The sequence below is a fragment of the Arvicola amphibius genome, chromosome 6 (genome assembly GCF_903992535.2).
Source record: "Arvicola amphibius chromosome 6, mArvAmp1.2, whole genome shotgun sequence".
Classification (NCBI taxonomy): Eukaryota; Metazoa; Chordata; class Mammalia; order Rodentia; family Cricetidae; genus Arvicola; species Arvicola amphibius.
This window is the reverse complement of record NC_052052.2, coordinates 71,654,804-71,677,349: the sequence shown is the minus strand read 5'-3', so window position 1 is coordinate 71,677,349 and position 22,546 is coordinate 71,654,804. Positions and strand designations below refer to the sequence as shown.

Here is a 22,546-nt window from a genome sequence, read left to right as displayed (position 1 = left end):
AATTCAGACTTTATTATTTGTAAAATATATTAATAACTAAATTTTTCATGATATAAGCACCTAACAGTATCATTTGCATTGATATGTGTTTCATATCTATTTTGAACTTTTGCTCTGACCACCTTCTTTTTGTTAATAGCCTCCAGGGTAATAGGTTGCTCTCTAAAAGGCCTAAGTCTGAGGAGGATGAGGAATTTGTTGAATCTAATGGGGAGGAGGTTTCAAACTGTGCCATATATCCAGGGCACCTAAAAGTCACTGAAAAGCCAGGAAAACCATCCAAGCAGGGTGACACAGAAGCACCTTCAGAGGGAGAAGCTTCTCATGCCAGGATACAAACAGATCAAAAGTTATTGAATGACACCAAACCCTCAGGTAAGAAAATGTATGATTATTTTTCACTTGTGACCATGGTAATTAATAATCCGATGCCTTAAAACTGTGTCCACTAAGATATCTAACTACACCACCTAGCTTTTTCATTAACTAAATAAACTTACAAGATAATTCACCTATGAGGACAAATGAATGCAATGCTGTAAGGAATACAGTTTTTATCTCCAATAGAATTCTGAACTTAACATCCATTAGTTTATATGTGGTTTAATAAAAAACTAAGATTTACAAAATTTTAAAATTCAACTTAAAATTTACAAGAAAAAGGAAGTTATAGATTATTCTGTTCAGATTTCTTTCTACTTTTAAGAAGAAAATAAAGAATAAGTCTTTTTTAAAAGGGGGAAACATATAAAGTCAACTTAATTTAATTTATAACACCATCAGCTCTTCCTTTATATTAATGCACTTTTATAAAAGAACAGAAATACATATAGGCAAAGGACACAATAATGTAAAATAAATAAATCTAGAAATAAGTAAAGGGCTTAAGTGATGGTACTGTGGTGAAGACTGTAAAGTCAGTGGAGGAAAATGAAAGAATAGACCCAGTTTGACCTCAGAAAGGTAACAGCAAACTTTTATTCATCTGAGAAGTTAGTACTTCTAACACTGCTTAATATCTGAGGGTACAGGATGCACCATGCCGGGTCTGGGAATCAGTTTTTGCAGTGGAGAGTTAAAAGGGTAGAGGGCCTGTTTATTTTAAATAAACCGGTTTTTGTTTGTTTGTTTAAACTGGAAATGAGAGATAAGTCAAATTGCCTCGTTTTATGATCTCTGGCTACAAGGCAGTTGATTCTCAGAATGCCTAGGACAGCTTGAAGTCCTGAGCTTGTTTTATGACCCAATTATCTCCTTAAAAGATTTATTTTTTCTTTATGTGTATGGGGTTTTGCCTATATGTATGTGTGTCTGTGTGATCCACTGGTACTGTAGCTATAGACAGTTGTGAGTCAACATGTTGCAAATTGAACCTTGGTACTTTGGGTTCTTTACCACCCAGCCATCTCTCCAGTGCCTCTTCCTATTTTAAATACATTTTAAATTAAAGCTTAATTACATCACTGCCTCTTCCTTTTGCTTCCTCCAGCTCCTCCTTCAAACTCTCCATGCCCCTCAAGTTGACAGTCTTTTGCTTTTATTGTTATTGTTTCATGCACATAAACACGCACATCTAGGAGCAAATATGTTAAAACAACCTGCAGAGTCTGTTTTTATTGTTTTTTACATATGGTTTTTATTGTTTTTATTGTTTTATTGGTTTTATTCTTGTTTACATATGGTCTCACTGCTGGACCACTTTGTTAGGGGCTAATACTTAGCAAAGGCTCTTGTACAGGACTCAGGTTGCTTTCATAGCACCCACATGGTGGCTCACAGCCATTCATATGTAACTCTTGTTCCAGAGGATTGCATTACTTCTGACCGATGTTGGCTGTGAGCACATAAATGGTACATAAATGTAGGCAAACACCGCCACATATAAATAAATAAAGTCCATTTATTTTTTTATTACCCAGTTTCTGAATATTTTTATGAAACTACTAATGATTTATTTATTTAACTATTGTAACATTTTTGTTCCCTTAATCATTGATTGACTAGGTAATTCCTGTTTTCTATCCTATATTCTTCCTGTATTCCTTCAGTCCTGGTACTCATCAAATCCAACACTTCCTGTTAATCATATATTGTGCCTACATAAGACACTACATCTTTTGTATCCTTACAGAAAGTACTTCCTTCGTGACATAACAGAGATCACTCTAGTCTCCTCTGCTATCATATCTCTGTAAATGCAAAAGTACAACTCTCACATAAAAAGGAATGAGATTACTTATTTTGGAGCCAAGTTTGAAGTCTGGCATGGGGTGTAGGAGGCAAGGATGGCTTTTTAGTAGGCCAACAATTAGATAAATTAAACTCTGGAATTGCAACATTCCAACCTCTCTTTGAAGTTTTAATCAGTCAGCCTTCAGTAGACACATTATTTTTAGGAATTCTCATTCACATCTCCATACTGTAGCTTTAAAAAACAGTTCAAATCATGTTTATACCATGTTTGTAGTATTCTACTTCGGATGACATAAAAACCTTTGTGGGTCATTCTTAAAACAATTGTTCCTCAGTTTTTTCTTTAGCTTTATTACCTATACTTTAATTTTATTTCATTTTTTGTTTTTTAATTTAGCCTTTTCCCCACTCCTGCCTTTCTCCCCTCCCCCTTTCTTTCCTCCCCTTGACCCCACACTTCCATTTTATTCAGGAGATCTTGTTCATTTCTTCCTAGGTGGATTCATGTATGCCTTTTTTGGAGATTTATTTGTCATCTAGGTTCTCTGGGGTTGTAGAGTGTAGGATAGTTATTCTTTGGTTTATGTTTAAAAGTCACTTATGAGTGAGTACATATGATATCTTTCTGGGTCTGGGTTACCTCACTCAGGATGTATTTTTTCTAGTTCCATCCATTTGCCAGAAAATTTCAAGATGTCATTATTTTTTACTACTGAGTAGTACTCCATTGTATGAATGTACCATATTTTCTTTATCCATTCTTCGGTTGAGGGGCATCTAGATTGTTTCCAGGTTCTGGCTATTAAAAATAATGCTGCTGTGAACATATTTGAATAAATGTCCCTCTGGTATGACTGAGCATCATTTGGGTATATGTCCAATAGTGATATTGCTGGGTTTGGAGGTAGAGTGATTTCTATTTTCTAAGAAACGGCCATACTTATTTTCAAAGTGGCTTTATAAGTTTACATTACCATCAGCCTATGTTTTCATCAGTGTTTTTGATCTTGACCATTCTGATAGGTGTAAGATTTTGTTTTGATTTGCGTGCCCTTGATGACTGAGGATGTTTTTTTTTTTTTTAGCATTTTCTTAAGTGTATTTTGGCCATTAGAGATTTCTCTATTGAAATTTCTCTGTTTTGGTCTGTACCCCATTTTTTATTGGATTATTTATTCTTTTGATGTTTAGTTTCTTGTGTTCTTTGTGTATTTGGAGATCAGTCCTCTATCAGATGTGGGGTTGGCAAAGCTCTTTTCCCATTCTGTAGGCTGCCATTTTTCTTGTTCACCATGTCCTTTTCTTTATAGAAGCTTCTCAGTTTCAGGAGGTCCCATTTATTAATTATTGCTCTCAGTGTCTGTGTAACTTACTTTTTATTTAGGAAGTTGTCTTTTGTGCCAGTATATTCAAGGTCACTTCCCACTTTCTTCTCTGTGAGCTTCAGTGTCATGAGTTTTATGTTGAGGTCTTTGATCCATTTGGACTTATTTTGTGCTTGTGATAGTTATGGACCTTTTTGCGTTCTTCTACATGTTAATATCCAGTTATGCCAGCACTATTGTTGAAGATGCTTTCTTCCTTCCTTCCTTCCTTCCTTCCTTCCTTCCTTCCTTCCTTCCTTCCTTCCTTCCTCCCTCCCTCCCTCCCTCCCTCCCTCCCTCCCTCTCTCTCTCTTTCTTTCTTTCTTTCTTTCTTGAATTAAAGTTTTAGTTTTTTTCGTCAAAAATCAGGTATTTCTGGTGTATGAATTGATATCCGATTCTTCGATTTGATTTTAATTTGTTTTCTTGCCTGTTTTTATGTCAATACCAAGATTTTTTCATGATTGTAGCTCCATAGTAGAGTTTGAAGTCAGGGATGTTGATGCCTCCAGAAGTTCCTTTATTGTACAGGATTGTTTTGGCTATACTGGCTTTTTGTTTTTGTTTTAACATATGAAGTAGGATATTGGTTTTTTGAGGTCTGTGAAAATTTTGCTGGGATTTTGATGGGCTTTGCTTTGAACTTGTAGATTGCTTTCGGTAAGATTGCCATTTTTACTATGTTAATTCTACCTATCCAAGAACATAGGAGATCTTTCCATTTTCTGATGTCTTCTATTTCTTTCTTAAAAGAAAAAAAAAGTTTTTGTCATACAGGCCTCTCACTTGTTTGTTTCGAGTTACTTCAAGATTATTATTATTATCATCATCATCATCATCATCATTATAGCTGCTGTGGCTATTGTGAGGGGTGATGTTTCTCTGTTTCCTTTCTCAGCCCATTTATCATCTGTATATAGGAAGGGTACTAACTTGTTTTTGTGTTAATCTTGTATCCTGCTACATTACTGAAGGTGTTTATCGGTTGTAGGAGTTCCTTGGTAGAATTTTTTGCGTCACTTGTATATATTATCATCAGCAAATAGTGAAAGTTTGACCTTTTCTTTTTCAATTTGTATCCCCTTGATCTCCTTTTTTAGTCTTAATGCTCTAGCTAGACCTTTGAGTACTAGAATGAGTAGCTATGAAAGAGTGGACAGCCTTGTCTTGTTTATGATTTCAATGGAATCGCTTTGAGTTTCTCTCCTGTTCTGACAGGCCTATAGAGATAGAAACTTAAAAGACTATGTACTTTGGTGTTAATTTCTAAACAGAGTTGTAAACAATGAGTTGGTAGGTTAAAGAGTTGAGAAGTTAGAATGGGAGCTGCAGTTAATGCAAACAACACAATTATGTAGTATACATAACTATTTCCTTATAGTACTTCACCATAGATTCTATCACTGTTTCATTAATTTGGTTATGACTTCCGGGTAGAGTTTTAACTAAGTGTGCCTAATTTTCTTATTTCTTTCTAGTTCTTTATATTTTGATCTATTAATTTTGAGACCTGGAAGACTACTTAAGTAGAAGACTTGTTTGCAGTATCAGAGCTAGTCTGTGATAGGTAGAAATGATGAGGATTTTGTGCATCTAGGAAATGCTTTATCATATCTCATACAAGAAAACTTTATTTCAAATCATTGTCTCCAAACCATGTGATAGTTAAAAGAATCACATTTGCCTAAGTCCAATGGCGTTCTAGATTTTTTTCATTATACCATAAAGGATTAATGTAGCAAAGAACTTTTATTGGATTCCTTGGGCTTTATATGTGCCATTTATAAACCTTCTCTGAATTCATTGTTTCTTGTATAACTGTTCTTAGCATTATCTATTGGAAAAGTTTTTATTGCTACATAGATTTTGAGTTGTTTATCTTTTTAATAATATTTTCAATAACCTATACATTGATGATAATTTGAATTACAGCGTACTTTTAATCTTTGATTGTCTTGTCAATGTTTTTTTCTTTTTGAAAGTACTAATTTGGACTTGAAGATATGGCTCCACATTTAAAAGCATATGTTTTTCTTACAGTGGACCCAAGCTTTGTTTCCAATACCCACAGTGCAACTCACAAGCATCTATAACTCAAATTCCACGTGATCTGACACTCTCTTTTGGACTTCATGGTCACTAGACACACACATTTAGTGTATTTACATTCTTGCCAGCAAAAAACTTATACATGCCTGCATAACAGTCATACACATAAAATAGAAAAGAAGTCCAAGATCTCATTGACTGATGACTTTTCCTGTTTATGGACAGTCAGAAAATATAAAATCAGCCACGTATGGTGGCACATACTTTTAATTACAGCACTTTGGAGGCAAAGGCAGGTGGCTGGCTTGGTCTATAGGATCTGGGAACCTGTTATGAAAGTCAAAAATAAATAAATAAGTAGATAAATGAAAGAAAAGAAAATATAAAATAAGTAATCACTATTGTTCAGTCACTTTACTTAGTATTAATGCAATGCAGCATTTATTGTTAGTCTTTTGTTTGCTCTTCAGGTAAAAGCTGTGTAAATTCACCTGTAACAAATGAAATACAAAAGGATGACGCAGCTGTTACCATAGCTTCACCATCTGTGTCCAAGGAAGACTGCAACTTCATGGCATTTTCTAGTGGCCAGGTAACAGGCAAGGAGTCACATCTCCTTACCATTCTACGGTCGGAGTCTCCCAAGTTGTCTTCCTCCCTTGCAGAAAGTAATACAATATTGACGCAGGAAGAAGGCAATGATGAAGAGGGCCACAGAAATAACCTTGAACCTGGGGAAATCCCAGAAGCTCTTAGTGAAGAGGGAAATGAGCTCAAAATTCCCAAGGTACATGTCAGTATGTATTTCTACTTTGTTCATATATGGTTGTAATAATACATTGTGAATACAGTATATTATCCCCTGAAATTTTGCTTTAAGGCAGAAATAAACAGTAGTTACATTTATGAGCTTTAATCATATTTCATCAGTGGAATGAATACATTTTTGACAGTGAAATACCATGAGTTCTGGCTTACATTTTGATTTATTAATACTGAAAGCTTTTAGCCACATGTTGAGATCTAATTTTCTTTCACTTCATACTTTAAAACTGCAACATCTTAATTTGGAGCTAATACAGTCTTCACTGCAAATATACAGAGAGATCATTTATATATGCATTAGCAACTTTCCACAAATACTAATACATGATAGGAATTATTTTGAAATCTTAATCATATTGATATTTAGACAATTGTGATATAGAGTATTCCTTTCACCAGCCCTGTTTTCCAGTGTGAGATAAGTTGCCTCTTGGGCACTCTCTTTCTGACAATATAACTATTAAAAAATCAATTTTATTCAGTCTTTTTGTATCACCATGGCTCACATGATTATTGTATTCTATGATTCCTCTTATTTAGAATATTAGAGCTTCCTTTCTAATCGTGTTTATTCACATAAACAAACCTTTTGCCTCTCAGAAAAGTTAAGCTCTATCTGCAGGTTTCCCATCCTGCTTGGTTCTGCAGCCCCTTTTAAAATAACCACTCAGAGACTTCATATTCGTTACATAGTGTTTGGCCTGTTAACTCAGGCTTATTGTTAACTAGCTCTTACAATTTCATTTATCCCATTTCTGTTATTCTGTATTTTACCACAAGTCTCATGACTTGGTACCTCATATCTTGCTTCTCCAAAGGCTGCTGGCCCCTCCCTGACCCTGCCTTCTTCCTCTTTGTATCTGTTCAGATTTCCTGCTTAGCTAAATCCGGCTCTGCCATATGCCAATGTAGCTTCTTTATTACCAATGACAATAAAACATATTCACAGCATAAAGAAGTGCAACCCATAACATTCCCACTTTCTTTCTAATTCAAAAGGAAGGTTTTAACTTTATCATAGTAAACTACATACAGTAAAATGGTTATTAAACAAAAATTATAGTTAAAGTATTTAGTTATTTGTGTTTGACAAAACTAAAGAAATTATTCTATCATCTCTTCTATCTTTGTGAAAATAAGTTTCATATCTACTTTTATTATACTTAAAGAAAACTATAACTGTTGTCTTTAACTCCATCAAAGACCCAGAAGGATATAATACCTAAGTAAATAGGAAGTACATTGTAAGCAACTTCTAAAACTCTAGAAATGACAGAGATACCTGGCTGCCTGGACAGTCATCCAAAGTTCTTCTATAATGTTGGAACATCTCTCTTTAGCCTATAAGCCTAAAGTGTCTGGCTGATTTATCAGTGAAGCAGGAAATCTGAAGGACTGACTATTCAGGCTATTTTGGCAAAATTCATCGGTAACTTTTGTTCTATGTCCTGCAGAATTTATGCAGACTCTTCCATTAAGCAGGACTTAAAGGACTGTCCCACCGTGTTTTTCTCAAGTTCAACACTCATTTTTCTGTGGGACTTATATGTCCAGTTTATACAGCTTATTGTCAAGCAATCCATGCAAGAGCAGTTTCTTGCCCAAATGGCTAGTGTCAGAACACTGAAAGCAAACTCCATGAGGAGCTTATTCGATGGCCATCATCCTCTTGAAGTAATTGGTGCTGCCAGGAACAGATGTGTCTCATTGTCCAGAAATGTCTAAGTTAATTAAAACGTTTTAAATGGCATATTATGTATATCTTTGACATGTTTGAAGATCATGTACCTATTTGAAATATATCTCTGCATATCTAGAAAACCTACCTAACATTACTATAAGTTGGACTATTAGAGATGACTATTAATTTGTATTTCTTAACTACTCATTACATTTTTAAATTAACTACATAAACATAATACCTTAAACAAGAGTAGAAATAAATAGTATAACAAAATGGACCTGAAATTTGTATCAAGAAAAAAACCCAACAAAATCCATACCAATATAAAGTATTTTGAGATTAACAGGTTTTTTCTTTGCTTTTTTTGTTTGTTTAAGGATTTAGATTCAGTAATTTATGCTTATTCCAAGTTGGGAGCCATTTGTAGATAATACGTTTCTGTCTCGCCTGGTCCTACAGCCTTTTAGTCCCAAATAAACACACAGAAGCATATATTATTAATTACATATTGTTTGGCCTGTTACCCAGGCTTATTAGCTATCTCTTACAACTTAAATTAACCCATAATTCTTTTTTATCTATGTTTAACCATGTGGCTTGTTACCTTTGCTCAGTAAGGCATTCCCATTTTTTTTCCACTGTGTCTGACTGGTTACTGCATCACTTCCATTCTTCTTCCGAGAATTTTCCTAAGCTGGTTGTCTCTCCTATACATCTTGCCTGGTTACTGACCAATCAGCATTTTATTAAAACAACATGAGCGATAAATCTTTACAGTGTATAAGTACATTATCCCACAGCATTTTGCTCTTTTTTTCTAAACAAGAACCCTGAATCTAATCTCCATTACCCATAACATCTTGTAACCAACAAAACAAAGACAAACATCCATAATCCAATTTTGGGAATATAGACATAGTTTTATAGGCTAATTCTGCTAACTGGGGGCACTGGTAATCTTCCGAGCACCCTGAGAAAATTTAAGATTATAGTCAAATCCTGACTGGAATATTCTGTAAGGCTGGAGCACCTCAATCAGTTACCTTGAAGGTGTTCTAGATGTAGATAGAACTCAGAGGAAACTGCCACAGAGGTACTCTGAGACGTTGGATCATCTGGGCGATGTGCTTCTTTTGGAGATTTTTTTGGGAGGGGGTGTCTTCCTCAATCAAAACTGATTTTTCTTAACCCAGAGTGAATCCAAATCCTGTGGAAATAAAATCAGAAAGTCTTTCTCAAAGTAACATATCTTCGTCTTAAATTTTGAAGTCAAGATATTTTTCAAATGTATAGGTTGGTTTAATCCAGCAGGATTTATAATCAATTATCTTTTAGCAGCTGTTACTCCTTCCTCTGCAGTCAAACAATCGAAAGACAACACAATAACATACCATATCTATACTCTGTGCATTACTCTTTTTTAAGTTCTTTCTCTATCCTTTTTCTTTTCTCTTCCAAGCCTATGTTACTTTTAAACACACTGTAAAACATTTTGAGAGGTTTTTTATCTGAATCTGTCTTTACTATATATCTCTATCTTTTTCTGACCAGATGAGTCTCTAAATCTGTTAAGGTAGAATGACTAGAATTAAAGCAGCAGCTTTGGCAGCTTGCTCCGCCCCATTCCTTGGCTTCCTAGTAGTCTAGCTTCATGGTGGAGGAACTTGTGGGAGCCATGTTTATTGTTACAACTCTGCAGAGATGTTAGGTCCATGCTACCACCAAGAAGCCTGCCGCTGGCTACTCATAAACATCATTTAAGGTTTTGGAAGTAGCGACTCTTCAAAGAATCACTTGGTTTTTACCCCTAACACTGAGTCAGGTAGCCTCTATTAACGGAGCTGTGGCTCTACTTTTCTCTACCAAACAGAACAAATCCCAAGAAAATGTAGCTATCAAGAAGCCATGCTTGACTCTGTTCTTTTGCCTCTAGTATCCATTCCCGAGCGCTCTCAGATTTTATGTGGCTGTAGTTGCTAAAGGTTGGGTGCTGTTTGTAGCAGGAGATTTCTTGTCCCACCTAGTCACGAAGCTGCTTTAAAAGTATACTAAGAGGTGTAATATTAATTTCATACTGTTTATCCTATTTAGCACAGGCTTATTATTAACTAGCTGTTACAACTTCAGTTAACCCATTTCCATCATTCTATATTTTACCACAAGGCTGTGGCTTGGTACCTCACAGCTTACTCTTCTGAAGGCTTCTGATGTCTCCTCAAACTCTCATCTTCCTCCCCGTATCTGTTTGGATTTTCTGCCTAACTATATTCTGCTCTGCCACAGGCCAAAGTAGCTTCTTTATTAACTAATCTTAATAAAACACATTAACAGCATACAGAAGGGCATCTCACATCACCAAGCCCCTATGCTGGTTTTATGGCTAGAGCCTCCTTTCTGTATTTCTTCATTGTTATTGTTTGTTGTTAAAATTATATGTTTGCCAAATGAACAGTCCTTAGGTCAGGAATGGGTCAGATGAGCTAATGCTGTGCTAACATTCTGAACCTCACCATGGACTTCAGTTGTCTACGAGGAGCTTCTTTGTCATTTGAGAGAGTACCTGATCAACCTGTTGATTGTTTCCAGTTTGCTAAACCTACTCTGAGACTTTTCACATCCTTTAGTGACAAGACATACTATGAAGACAGCATTAAAAATAGTCTATTTCTTAGTAGTCTTAAAATATATTTCAATAATTTAATCAGTGGACTTGATCATTTTCTAAGTCATGTGTTCTACACAAATACAAATATATCCTCGAAAAATATTGAAAGTAAAATTGGAAAGTGTCTCCTAGGGGCTTAAAAATATCTTTCAAAATTTAATGATTTCATAACAGGAATGAATCATTTAAAAGTGATATTTTCTTACTGAACCCATGGCTCATTTCCCAATAGAAAAAAAGTCATTTATTTCATTTGGCTGATTTTTCCTCTCTATGAGGATAAATGCTAGATCACTTGCCAGATATTCATATATGAAAGGCTAGAGGTGATACAACTTCACAGTTCTTGATCATTTTATGAGTGAGCGTGTAATGGTGGACTTGGCCAGTTTTAAAGGACATTTGAAATCTTGCTAACTTTGTTAAGTCTTCCATGAAAGACAGTATTTTTGAAGGAGAATTAATTGACCTCTTGGGAAAAAAAATGCTACCCCTTTTCCTTTACCTCCCCTTTCTCTCCCTCTCTTCCTCTCTCACTCTCTCCTTCTCTCCCCCTCCCTCAGCCTCTCTCCCTCTGTCTCTCTGGTAGTACTGTGGATGAAAACCCAGGGCCTTGTGCATGCTAGGTAAGTGTTCTACTACTGAGCTCTACCCTAGCTTGTAAGTCGAAATTGCTTAAAACGCTAAGTTCTTAAAGAGTAAATAAGTATAAGATTTATTACTAAACAGTGATATAATTTTAAAGTATATTTTTTTCTGAAACAAATCTTTATTGAGTCTGAAGAAACAGCTCAGTAAATAATGTGCTTGCTATTTAAGGATGAAGAAAAGTTAGCCATGGCTGCACTAGTTTGTAACCCCTGTGCCTGGAGCCAGAAGTACTGGAATCACTAGAGCTTATTAGCCAGTGAAACTAATGAAGAGATAATCTCTGGGTTCACTGAGATCCTGTCTCAAAATGTAAAGCAGTGAGCTAGTGGTGCGTCTACATCTTTCATCTGCCTGTTCTTCTGCACACACATGCTCATACCAGACAAATGGGAAAAAGAATTAAACTGAAAATACCCAAATATTATTTATGGAGGTTTCTACCTCTTTTTTTCTCTTTTTTCTATACTAGATAATAGAAGGACAGCCCAAAACTACTAAGAGTTGGCGCCATCCACTTGGTAAGCCTCCAGCCAGATCCCCAATGACTGTTGTGAAGCAGCAGGTAGCAAGTGATGAAGGTAAGTGTAGATCATCTTTTATAATAAATGACTTCAGTTGAATCAGTTCAAATCATGTCATATATGCATTGTTTGTATTTTTAACCTGAATCATTTCAATTCATGAACCCACTAAGAAACTACCACTTATCTTTTTAAGTCACATATCCCATTGTAACATTTATTTTCCTTTTTAATTTGATTCCCTGTTCTCTGTCTATGTGATGTTTCTATGAGACTTCTACTAAGTACTTTTTCATTACATTTCTAACTGATCTTTTCAAGTATTTTTGTTGTTTGTTCGTTTGTACAGTCCATCTATGAGATAGTCTCCTTTTCTCATAGATATTATCTAAACTCACCTATCTTTGAGGTTGTAGTCAAGAGAACAACACTATAGGGATTTGGTTTAGATTAAATAACATTCACTTGAAGTACCAACATCATTTTTCTGCTAACTGTCTCTTATTTTATGGTGTGTGTTTATGTAGAAAAAGAACATAGTATTAGTACTGTTTATAACAGGGAAGCATTCTAGTTGAATAGTAGAAATAAGAAACATACTAGCTGTTATTTCTGAATATTATCAAGTTGAGTTCTAATTTTTTGTTTTATTGAGATAAGTTACTGTAGTGCAATCTAGACAGGCTGGAAATTTGATCCTTCTGCTTCAGCCATCTAATTGCTAGGATTATGGATACTGTCTATACTTTATTAGTTCCCTTTTTATTCCATTTTAGTTCTTTTAGCACACACTGTTATTGGTTAAAGTTATTATAACTAGAAGACAAATTTAAAAAATTAATATCTAACACAATATGTATGAATTTTGAATACTTTTCTTCACAGCTTGCTGTTGATGTGGCTTCTCGGCAGGAAAAGGCCTAGATAGACTTCTAAAGAAAGTTTTTTCTCTCATGTGCTTTTCTTCCTAGAAGCTTATTTTTATGTCATCCATTGCGAATTTTTCCAGAGTACCCCATTGATTTCAGTGTAAAGAGGCTGCAAAAATTTATAAGTGAATTATGTTAACAACGTTGTCTCAAGGGTATAAGCTTAAATATTTGTATGAAACATTAGTAATTGAAGTTTTTGCTGTGGTTACACATATTAACATTTTCTGGGAATTTATGAGAATTGAATTCTAAAACTGTAAATGTTTCCTAGTGGCTAAAGATGTAAAAAAAAAATCTAAAATGATACTGAAAAAATTCCATATCCTCAAGTAAATTATTTAGATCACTGATCACTCTTACTTCTTCCTTTGCATCTAGTAGTTTCTATCATTGGAAGTGAAGAAACATTATCATTGTCTAAATGAATTGAACAAGCAGATATAATCCTCATTTTGAATACACAGTTACCAATGCAGCTGATTTTAGGCATTTTCTGCCCTACCAGCTCTTTGGCAGTGTTCCCATTAGAATATACCTATATTAGAATTTCTGAGAAATTACCTCTCTTAGTATCACTTAGTGTCCACTGTGGGTAAATGATCATTTTTTTTAGTATGCAAAGTAAAAATTTATTATACTGTATACATAAACACTTAATTCTCTCCCCTATCTTACTGTCCCTACTCTATGATCTAGCCCTATCATCCCCCTTTATGCATTCATATCACATTTGGTTATTCACAATTGCCAAATACTTTTCAGTACTTTTGCAGGTCTGAGAAATTTGAATAAGGATAAACTTAAAAAAAGGAGAGGTAGGTTTGTACAGTCAGGTCATATAGAACAGTTGCCTCTCAACGGAAACTGTGTCACACAGGTGCTATCGAGCAGGGCATTCCATGTTCAAAAAAGAAGAAAGGATATAGAGAAAGCTTCCCAAAACCTTCCATAAAATGTAAAAATTGAGAAATGGTAATGGCTTTCTAAATTGAACTTGGATATAAAAAATAAAGAATAACTCAGAGAAAATGAGAATGGGGTAGACAATGGATAATAAAACCAACTAGCCAGAATAATGGTTGTCTCTCTTCTGAAAGATCCTCTCTATATATTTTCCCAAAAGTCCTGCTCCAGAATATTTTTTCCTCATTTTTTTATTAAAAATTTCCATCTCCTCCCCTCCTCCTCCTCCTTCCCTCCCCTCCCTTCCACCCATACCCCCAATCCGCCCCTCTCCAAGCCAAAGAGCCATCAGGGTTCCCTTCACTATGTTAAGTCCAAGGTCCTCCCAGCTCCCCCTAAGTCCAGAAAGGTGAGCAACCAAACTGACAAGGCTCACAGTGAGCCCGTCCATGCTGTAGAGTTCATGCTCATAGCCATTGTCCTTGGTTTCTCAGTCCTCCTCTACCGTCAGCCACATTCAGAGAGACCGGTTTGGTCCCCTGTTCCATCAGTCCCATTCCAACTGGACTTGGTGGTCTCCTGTTAGATCTGTCCCACCGCCTCAATGGGTAAAAGCACTCCTCACGGTCCTGACTATCTTGCTCGTGATCTCCCTCCTTTTGCTCCCCATCAGGACCGTGGGAGCTCAATCCAGTGCTTCTATGTGGGGCTCTGTCATTTTCTCCATCCAATGCCAAGTGAAGGTTCTTTGGTGATATGCAAGATATTCACGAGTATGGCAACAGTATCTGTACATTTCTGGCACCCTCGCCTCAGCTGCCCAAGGAACTAGCTGGGGGCGTCTTCCTGGACACCTGGGAACCCCTCTAGAGTCAAGTCTCTGCCAACCCTAGAATGGCTCCCTTAATTAAGATATATAATAACTTGTTCCCATATCCACCCTTCCCATATCCCAACCATCCTATTCCCCCAAGCTCTTCCCATCCTCCCCTTCACACTTTTCTCTCCCCATCCCCCCATCCCTTCATCCCACCCCATCCCCAAATTCCCATTTTTTGTCCGGCAATCTTGTCTACTTCCAATAACCAGGAGGATAATTAAATGTTTTTCTTTGGATTCACCTTCTTATATATCTTCTCTAGGATTTTTTAACGAATTATAGGCTTGATATCCTTTATTTATGGCTAGAAACCAATTATGAGTGAGTACATCCCATGTTCATCTTTTTGGGCCTGGGTTACCTCACTCAGGAAGGTGTTTTCTATTTCCATCCATTTGCATGCAAAATTCAAGATGTCATTGTTTTTTACTGCCGAGTAGTACTCTAATATGAATATATTCCACACTTTCTTGATCCATTCTTCCACTGAAGGGCATCTAGGTTGTTTCCAGGTTCTGGCTATTACAAATAATGCTGCTATAAACATAGTTGAACAAATGCTTTTGTAATATCATTGGGCATCTCTTGGGTAAATTCCCAAGAGTGGGATTGCTGGGTCCTGGGGTAGGTTGATCCCAAATTTCCTGAGAAACCTCCACACTGCATTCCAAAGCGGTTGCACAAGTTTGCATTCCCACCAGCAACGGATGAGTGTACCCCTTACTGCACATCCTCTCCAGGAAAGGCTATCATTGGTGTTTTTGATTTTAGCCAATCTGACAGGTGTAAGATGGTATCTCAATGTTGTTTTGATTTGCATTTCCCTGATTGCTAAGGAGGTTGAGCATGCCCTTAAGTGTCTTTTGGCCATTTGAACTTCTTCTGTTGAGAATTCTCTGTTCAGTTCAGCGCCCCATTTTTTAATTGGGTTAATTAGCATTTGAAAGTGTAGTCTCTTGAGTTCCTTATATATTTTGGAGATCAGACCTTTGTCAGTTGCAGGGTTGGTGAAGATCTTTTCCCAGGCAGTAGGCTGCCTTTGTGTCTTGGTGACAGTGACGTTTGCTTTACAGAAGCTGCTCAGCTTCAGGAGGTCCCATTTATTCAATGTTGCCCTTAATGTCTGTGCTGCTGGGGTTATACGTAGGAAACAGTCTCCTGTGCCCAAATGTTGTATAGTACTTCCCACTTTCTCCTCTATCAAGCTCAGTGTGTTCAGATTAATATTGAGGTCTTTAATCCATTTGGACTTGATTTTTGTGCATGGTGATAGACACGGATCTACTTTCATTTTTCTACAGGTTGACACCCAGTTATGCCAGCACCATTTGTTGAAGATGCCCTCTTTCTTCCATTGTGTGCTTTTAGCTCCTTTATCAAAAATCAGGTGTTCATAGGTTTGTGGGTTAAGATCTGGGTCTTCTATTCATTTCCATTGGTCGATTTCTCTATTTTTATGCCAATACCAAGCTGTTTTCAATACTGTAGCTCTGTAATAGAGTTTGAAGTCAGGGATGGTAATGCCTCCAGAAGTTCCTTTATTGTATAAGATTGTTTTGGCTATCCTGCGTTTCTTGTTCTTCCATATAAAGTTGATTATTGTCCTCTCAAGATCTGTGAAGAATTTTGATGGGATCTTTAAGGGGATTGCATTAAATCTATAGATTGCCTTTGGTAGTATTGCCATTTTTACTATGTTGATCCTCCCAATCCAAGAGCAAGGGAGATCCTTCCATTTTCTGGTATCCTCTTCAATTTCTTTCTTAAAAGACTTAAAGTTCTTGTCAAATAGGTCTTTCACTTCCTTGGTTAGAGTTACCCCAAGATATTTTATGCTATTTGTGGCTATCGTGAAAGGTGACGCTTCTCTGATTTCTTTCTCTGCATCCTTATCCTTTGTATATAGGAGGGCAACTGATTTTTTGGAGTTGATCTTGTAGCCTGCCACGTTACTGAAGGAGTTTATCAGCTGTAGGAGTTCTTTGGTGGAGTTTTTGGGGTCGCTTATGTACACTATCATATCATTTGCAAATAACGAAAGTTTAATTTCTTCCTTTCCAATTCGAATCCTCTTGATCCCCTTATGTTGTCTTATTGCTATTGTTAGAACTTCAAGCACTATATTGAAGAGATAAGGAGAGAGTGGACAGCCTTGTCGTGTTCCTGAATTTAGTGGGATGGCCTTGAGTTTCTCTCTGTTTAATTTGATGTTAGCTGTCGGCTTGCTGTAAATACCCTTTATTATATTTAGGAATGACCCCTGTATCCCTAATCTCTCCAAGACCTTTATCATAAAGGGTTGTTGAATTTTTTCAAATGCTTTTTCTACATCTAATGAGATGATCATATGTTTTTTTTCCTTCAATTTATTTATATGATGGATTACATTGATAGATTTTCGTATGTTGAACCAGCCCTGCATCTCTGGGATGAAGCCTACTTGATCATAGTGGATAATTTTTCTAATGTGTTCTTGGATTCTGTTTGCCAGTATTTTATTGAGAATTTTTGCATCGATGTTCATGAGTGAGATTGGCCTGTAATTCTCTTTCTTGGTTGAGTCTTTGTGTGGTTTAGGTATCAGGGTAATTGTAGCTTCACAAAAGGAATTTGGCAATGACTGTTGTGTTTCTATATTATGAAATACCTTAAGGAGTATAGGTATTAGGTCTTCTTGGAAGTTCTGGTAGAATTCTGCATTGAACCCATCTGGTCCTGGGCTTTTTTTGGTAGGGAGGTTTCTGATAACAGTTCCTAATTCTTCGCGACTAACAGGACTATTTAGATTGTTCACCTGGTCCTGGTTTAACTTTGGTATATGGTACTTATCTAAAAAAGTGTCCATTTCTTTTACATTTTCCAATTTCGTGACATACAGGCTTTTGTAGTAAGATCTAATGATTCTCTGAATTTCCTCTGTGTCTGTGGTTATGTCCCCTTTTTCATTTCTGATCTTATTAATTTGTGTGTTCTCTCTCTGCCGTTTGATTAGTTTGGCTAGGGGTTTGTCAATCTTGTTGATTTTCTCCAAGAACCAGCTTTTTGTTTCATTTATTCTTTGGGTTGTTTTCTGTGTTTCTATTTTGTTGATTTCAGCCCTCAGTTTGATCATTTCCAGTCTTCTACTCCTCCTAGGTGTGTCTGCTTCTTTCTTTTCTAGAGCTTTCAGGTGTGCTGTTAAGTCTCCAATGTGTGCTTTCTCTGTGTTTTTTAAGTGGGCACTTAGTGCTATGAACTTTCCTCTTAGCACTGCTTTCATAGTGTCCCATAATTTTGAGTATGTTGTGTATTTTCATTAAATTCAAGGAAGACTTTAATTTCTTTCTTTATTTCTTCCTTGACCCAGGTGTGGGTCAGTAGTTGACTGTTCAGTTTCCATGAGTTTGTGGGCTTTCTGGGGGTAGCATTGTTGTGGAATTCTAATTTTAATCCATGGTGATCTGATAAGATGCAGGTGGTTATTAATATGTTTTTGTAACTGTGGAAGTTTGCTTTGTTACCGAGTATGTGGTCAATTTTCGAAAAGGTTCCATGAGCCACAGAGAAGAAAGTATATTCTTTCCTATTTGGGTGGAATGTTCTATAAATGTCTGTAAAGTCCATTTGGTTCATTACCTCCATTAAGTCCTTCAATTCTCTGTTAGGTTTCTGTTTGATTGACCTGTCCATTGGTGAGAGAGGAGAGTTGACGTCTCCTACTATTAGTGTGTGTGGTTTGATGGCTGCCTTCAGTTCTAGAAGTGTTTCCTTTACTTAAGTGGGAGCTTTTATATTAGGGGCATAGATATTCAGGATTGAGACTTCATTCTGAAGGATTTTGCCTGTAATGAGTATAAAGTGTCCCTTTCCATCTCTTCTGATTGATTTTAGTTTGAAGTCAACTTTGTTATAAATTAGTATGGCCCCACCCGCGTGTTTCTTAGGACCATTTGCTTGATAAACCTTTTCCCAACCCTTTACTCTGAATAGATGTCTGTCTTTGTGGTTGAGGTGTGTTTCTTGTAAACAGCAGAATGTTGAATCCTGTTTTCATATCCAATCTCTCAGCCTGTGCCTTTTTATAGGTGAATTGAGTCCATTGATATTAAGTGATATTAATGACCAGTGGTTGTTAACTTCAGTCATTTTTAGTAGTAGAGTTTGTGTGTTTCCCTTCTTCTAGTTGTGCTGGTGAAGGGTCGCTAGATGCCTGAGTTATTGTGGGCGTTGTTGGACTCCTTGGTTTGTGATTTTCCTTCTATTACTTTCTGCAAGGCTGGATTTGTGGCTGCGTATTGTTTAAATCTGTTTTTGTCCTGGAATATCTTGTTTTCTCCATCAATGGTGAATGCAAGCTTTGCTGGGTATAATAGTCTAGGCTTGCATCCATGTTCCCTTAGTGTCTGTAGCACATCTATCCAAGCTCTTCTGGCTTTCATGGTTTCCATTGAGAAATCAGGTGTAATTCTGATAGGTTTCCCTTTATATGTTACTTGACCTTTTTCCTGTGCAGCTCTTAATATCTGTTCTTTATTCTGTATGTTTTGTGTTTTGATTATTATATGGCGTGGGGATGCTTTCTTTTGATCCAGTCTATTTGGTGTTCTGTAGGCTTCTTGTACCTTCATAGGAACATCCTTCTTTAGGTTGGGGAAGTTTTCTTCTATAATTTTGTTGAATATGTTTTCTGGGCCTTTGAGTTGTAATTCTTCTCCTTCTTCTACCCCAATTATTCTTAGGTTTGGTCTTTTCATGGTGTCCCAGATTTCCTGAATGTTTTGTGTTAAGAATTTGTTAGATTTGTTTAATTCTTTAATCTGTGAGTTTATTTCCTCTATAGTATCTTCAGAGTCCGAGATTCTTTCTTCCATCTCTTGTATTCGGTTGGAAATACTTGTCTCTGAAGTTTCTGTTCGTTTACTCAGAGTTTCCATTTCCAGTCGTCCCTCAGATTGTGTTTTCTTCAGTACCTCCATTTCATTTATCAGGTCTTGTACTGTTTCCCTTACCTGTTTGATTGCTTTTTCTTGTTTTTCTTGTTTTTCTTGGGTATCTTTGAGCGATTTATTTATTTCGTCTACCTTTTTGTTTGTCATCTCCATTTCTTTATGGCAGTTTTTTACCTCCTGTTTAAGGTCCTCTATTATTTTCATAAAGTACTGTTTAAGGTCGGTTTCTTCTATATCTTCTGGGGTAAGGTGTTCAATTCTTGTTGTTTCGGGATGTCTGGCTTGTGGTGATGTCATATTGCCTCTCATGTTGTTGGAGGAGCTCCTGCATTGGCGCCTGCCCATCTCTTCCTTCAAAAGGAGCCCGGAGGCGTTTGGTGTCCTAGACCAATCTTTGCTGTGACTGAAACTGGTTGGATCTCCCCAGTGCCAGAGGAGGACCTATTCCTTGCGTCACAATCTGAAGAAGCCCGCACTCCCTTAAAGGAATCCTCAGACCTGCCTGGAGGCCAGAGTCTGACCCCTTTGGGTGGATGGCCTTTGAACAGGAGCAGGACACCTGAGAACACTAAGGAAAACTTGGGAGACACAGGGACCGGGGAACCGACACAAGCCTGCAGAGGGAAGTGGGGGTAGGGGGGTCTGTGCTCTCTTCCAGGGCAGGTTGCCCCGGGGTCCGCATTCACTCACCAGTTCAGATGGAATGTCAGGGCACAGGATCAGGGATTCCAGGCAGCCCAAGGTCGCAGCCCAGACAAAAGGGCCAAGGTGGGGGCCGGGCGGGATGGAATACCACACAGCGAACCTGGCAGCACAATCTGAAGGAGCCCGCACCCCTCCGCAGGAATCCTCAGACCTGCCTGGAGGCCAGAGTCTGACCCCTTTGGGTGGATGGCCTTAGAACAGGAGCAGGAACCTGAGAACACTAAGGAAAACTTGGGAGACACAGGCACTGGGGAACCGACACAAGCCTGCAGAGGGAAGTGGGGGTAGGGGGGTCTGTGCTCTCTTCCAGGGCAGGTTGCCCCAGGGTCCGCATTCACTCACCAGTTCAGATGGAATGTCAGGGCACAGGATCAGGGATTCCAGGCAGCCCAGGGTCGCAGCCCAGACAAAAGGGCCAAGGTGGGGGCAGGGCGGGATGGAATACCACACAGCGAACCTGGCAGCACAATCTGAAGGAGCCAGCACCCCTCCGCAGGAATCCTCAGACCTGCCTGGAGGCCAGAGTCTGACCCCTTTGGGTGGATGGCCTTAGAACAGGAACAGGACACCTGAGAACACTAGGGAAAACTTGGGAGACACAGGGACCGGAGCGGAATTCCTACTTTTTGAGAGTCATTTTTTTCCCCATAATCTGGTAGCGAAACTGAGGGGCCTAAGTCATTCTTCCTATCTTTATCCCTACCAGACCAACTACAATAACATGTGTTAAGTAAGATGTTAAAGGTTAGTTTTTCTAAGACCCAACTGTCATTGTACTGATTTCTGTTTATACCTCTTCAACTCTATTTTTTTTAATTTTAGAGTAACCAATAGAGAAAAAAAGATACATATACCTATCTAAATACTGTCTTTGCTCAGGCGTACAGGTGAACCCCGCCCCCCTTTACAAGTTTGAGTAGGAGCCACATTGAAACATTAATTATCGTTCTTGTTTTTACTGTTCTTGTGGATTGGGCTCTAGTAGGCATAGCTAGCTAATGTGAGACATCTGTCTTCTTTAAGACACATGTAAGAAACATGTAATGATGATCAACAGAAAAATGGGATTTATTCAGTATGGTCACTTTGGCAAGAGAAATCAAATCAAGTCCATCTTCCCCATGAAAACTTAAGGCAAGGGCTGCATATAGTTAAGTAGTATTGGACTTTGGTGTGGTCCTTTCCATCATTATTGTCTGGGCCCCAGTTTCTTTTGTTAGGTCTTCAATGCAAGTGAGAAAATAGTAAGATAAAAATGCCAAAACCAAACCAAAAGCATGAACCTGCACAAACATGTATGTACACAGAGATGTAATTCATTTTGTGTTTGCCAGCTTTTCCTGGGTAAGGTGATTGCCCTGGTATGTGACTAATATATCCAATTACACTCCACTCAGTAAAACTGACTTTTTCCTTTGTCAACAATGATCAATTGCAGATAGCTTCTTGATGGTACCCTGTGTCCATTTCTCCCTCACAACTAATTTGAACCTGTGCGGGTCCTATGTGAATTCATATGTGGATCAGTCCTTTTGTTTCTGGAAGACACTGCTTCTTTAGAGTCATCCGTATGAGATTTATTTTGATTAAGATGAATGATATGTCCTATTATTGTTACGTCCCATTAATTAAAATGGAAGGGGGAGAGGGACAGCGGGCGGGCTAAGTTTAAAATACAAGGTTTTTTTCAGAGCCTGTTTTGGAAGGAAATCTTTATAGAGTTCTATATATTCAATATAACAATTCATAGTTTTGTGAAATTGTTATGACTCCAGTAAGTATTATTTTATATATACAAGAGGCATTTTAATGCTTTATAAAAGTTTTATTATTCAAAGATATCATTTTCATAGACTTTAAGAAGCTAAGAGTACCTAATTTTATAAAGTAGTATATATTTAGCAGGCCTTGCTATACAGTCACACTTTTTTTAAGCATTCCAAAAATAATTTTAATGCCCACTTTAAAAAGAAAACTAAAAAGCTGAAAAAAAGTAGAGTTTTATTTCTCAATTATTTTAGGAGCTTCTGGAGATAAACTGGGCTTTATCTTACTTATGTGTTTTTTTCCTCTTTCTGTCTCTCATTACATGCTATTTCTTTGTTTTGTGTTTGTGAATATATTTGAACAGTTATATGCCACGGTGTCTATCTGTTCAGAAGACAATTTGTAGGAGTCTGTTCTCTCCTTCCATCATGTGGATTCAGGGATGGAACTATGGTTATCATGCCTGGAGACAAGCACCT

The 22,546-nt window shown here is 37.3% G+C and overlaps 1 protein-coding gene across 2 annotated transcripts in view; it reads left to right on the top strand.

Annotated features, from left to right (window-relative positions):
- Kdm4c (lysine demethylase 4C) overlaps nucleotides 1–22,546 on the top strand; it is a 191,437-nt gene that overhangs the window by 97,513 nt on the left and 71,378 nt on the right. The window contains exons 10-12 of one of the 2 annotated variants that reach the window (XM_038332920.2): nucleotides 140–375; nucleotides 6,077–6,393; nucleotides 11,901–12,009. In XM_038332920.2, coding sequence (XP_038188848.1) covers nucleotides 140–375; nucleotides 6,077–6,393; nucleotides 11,901–12,009 — 662 coding nt within the window. The remainder of the gene's footprint in view (nucleotides 1–139; nucleotides 376–6,076; nucleotides 6,394–11,900; nucleotides 12,010–22,546) is intronic. The other variant, XM_038332922.1, reaches the window with a different exon arrangement.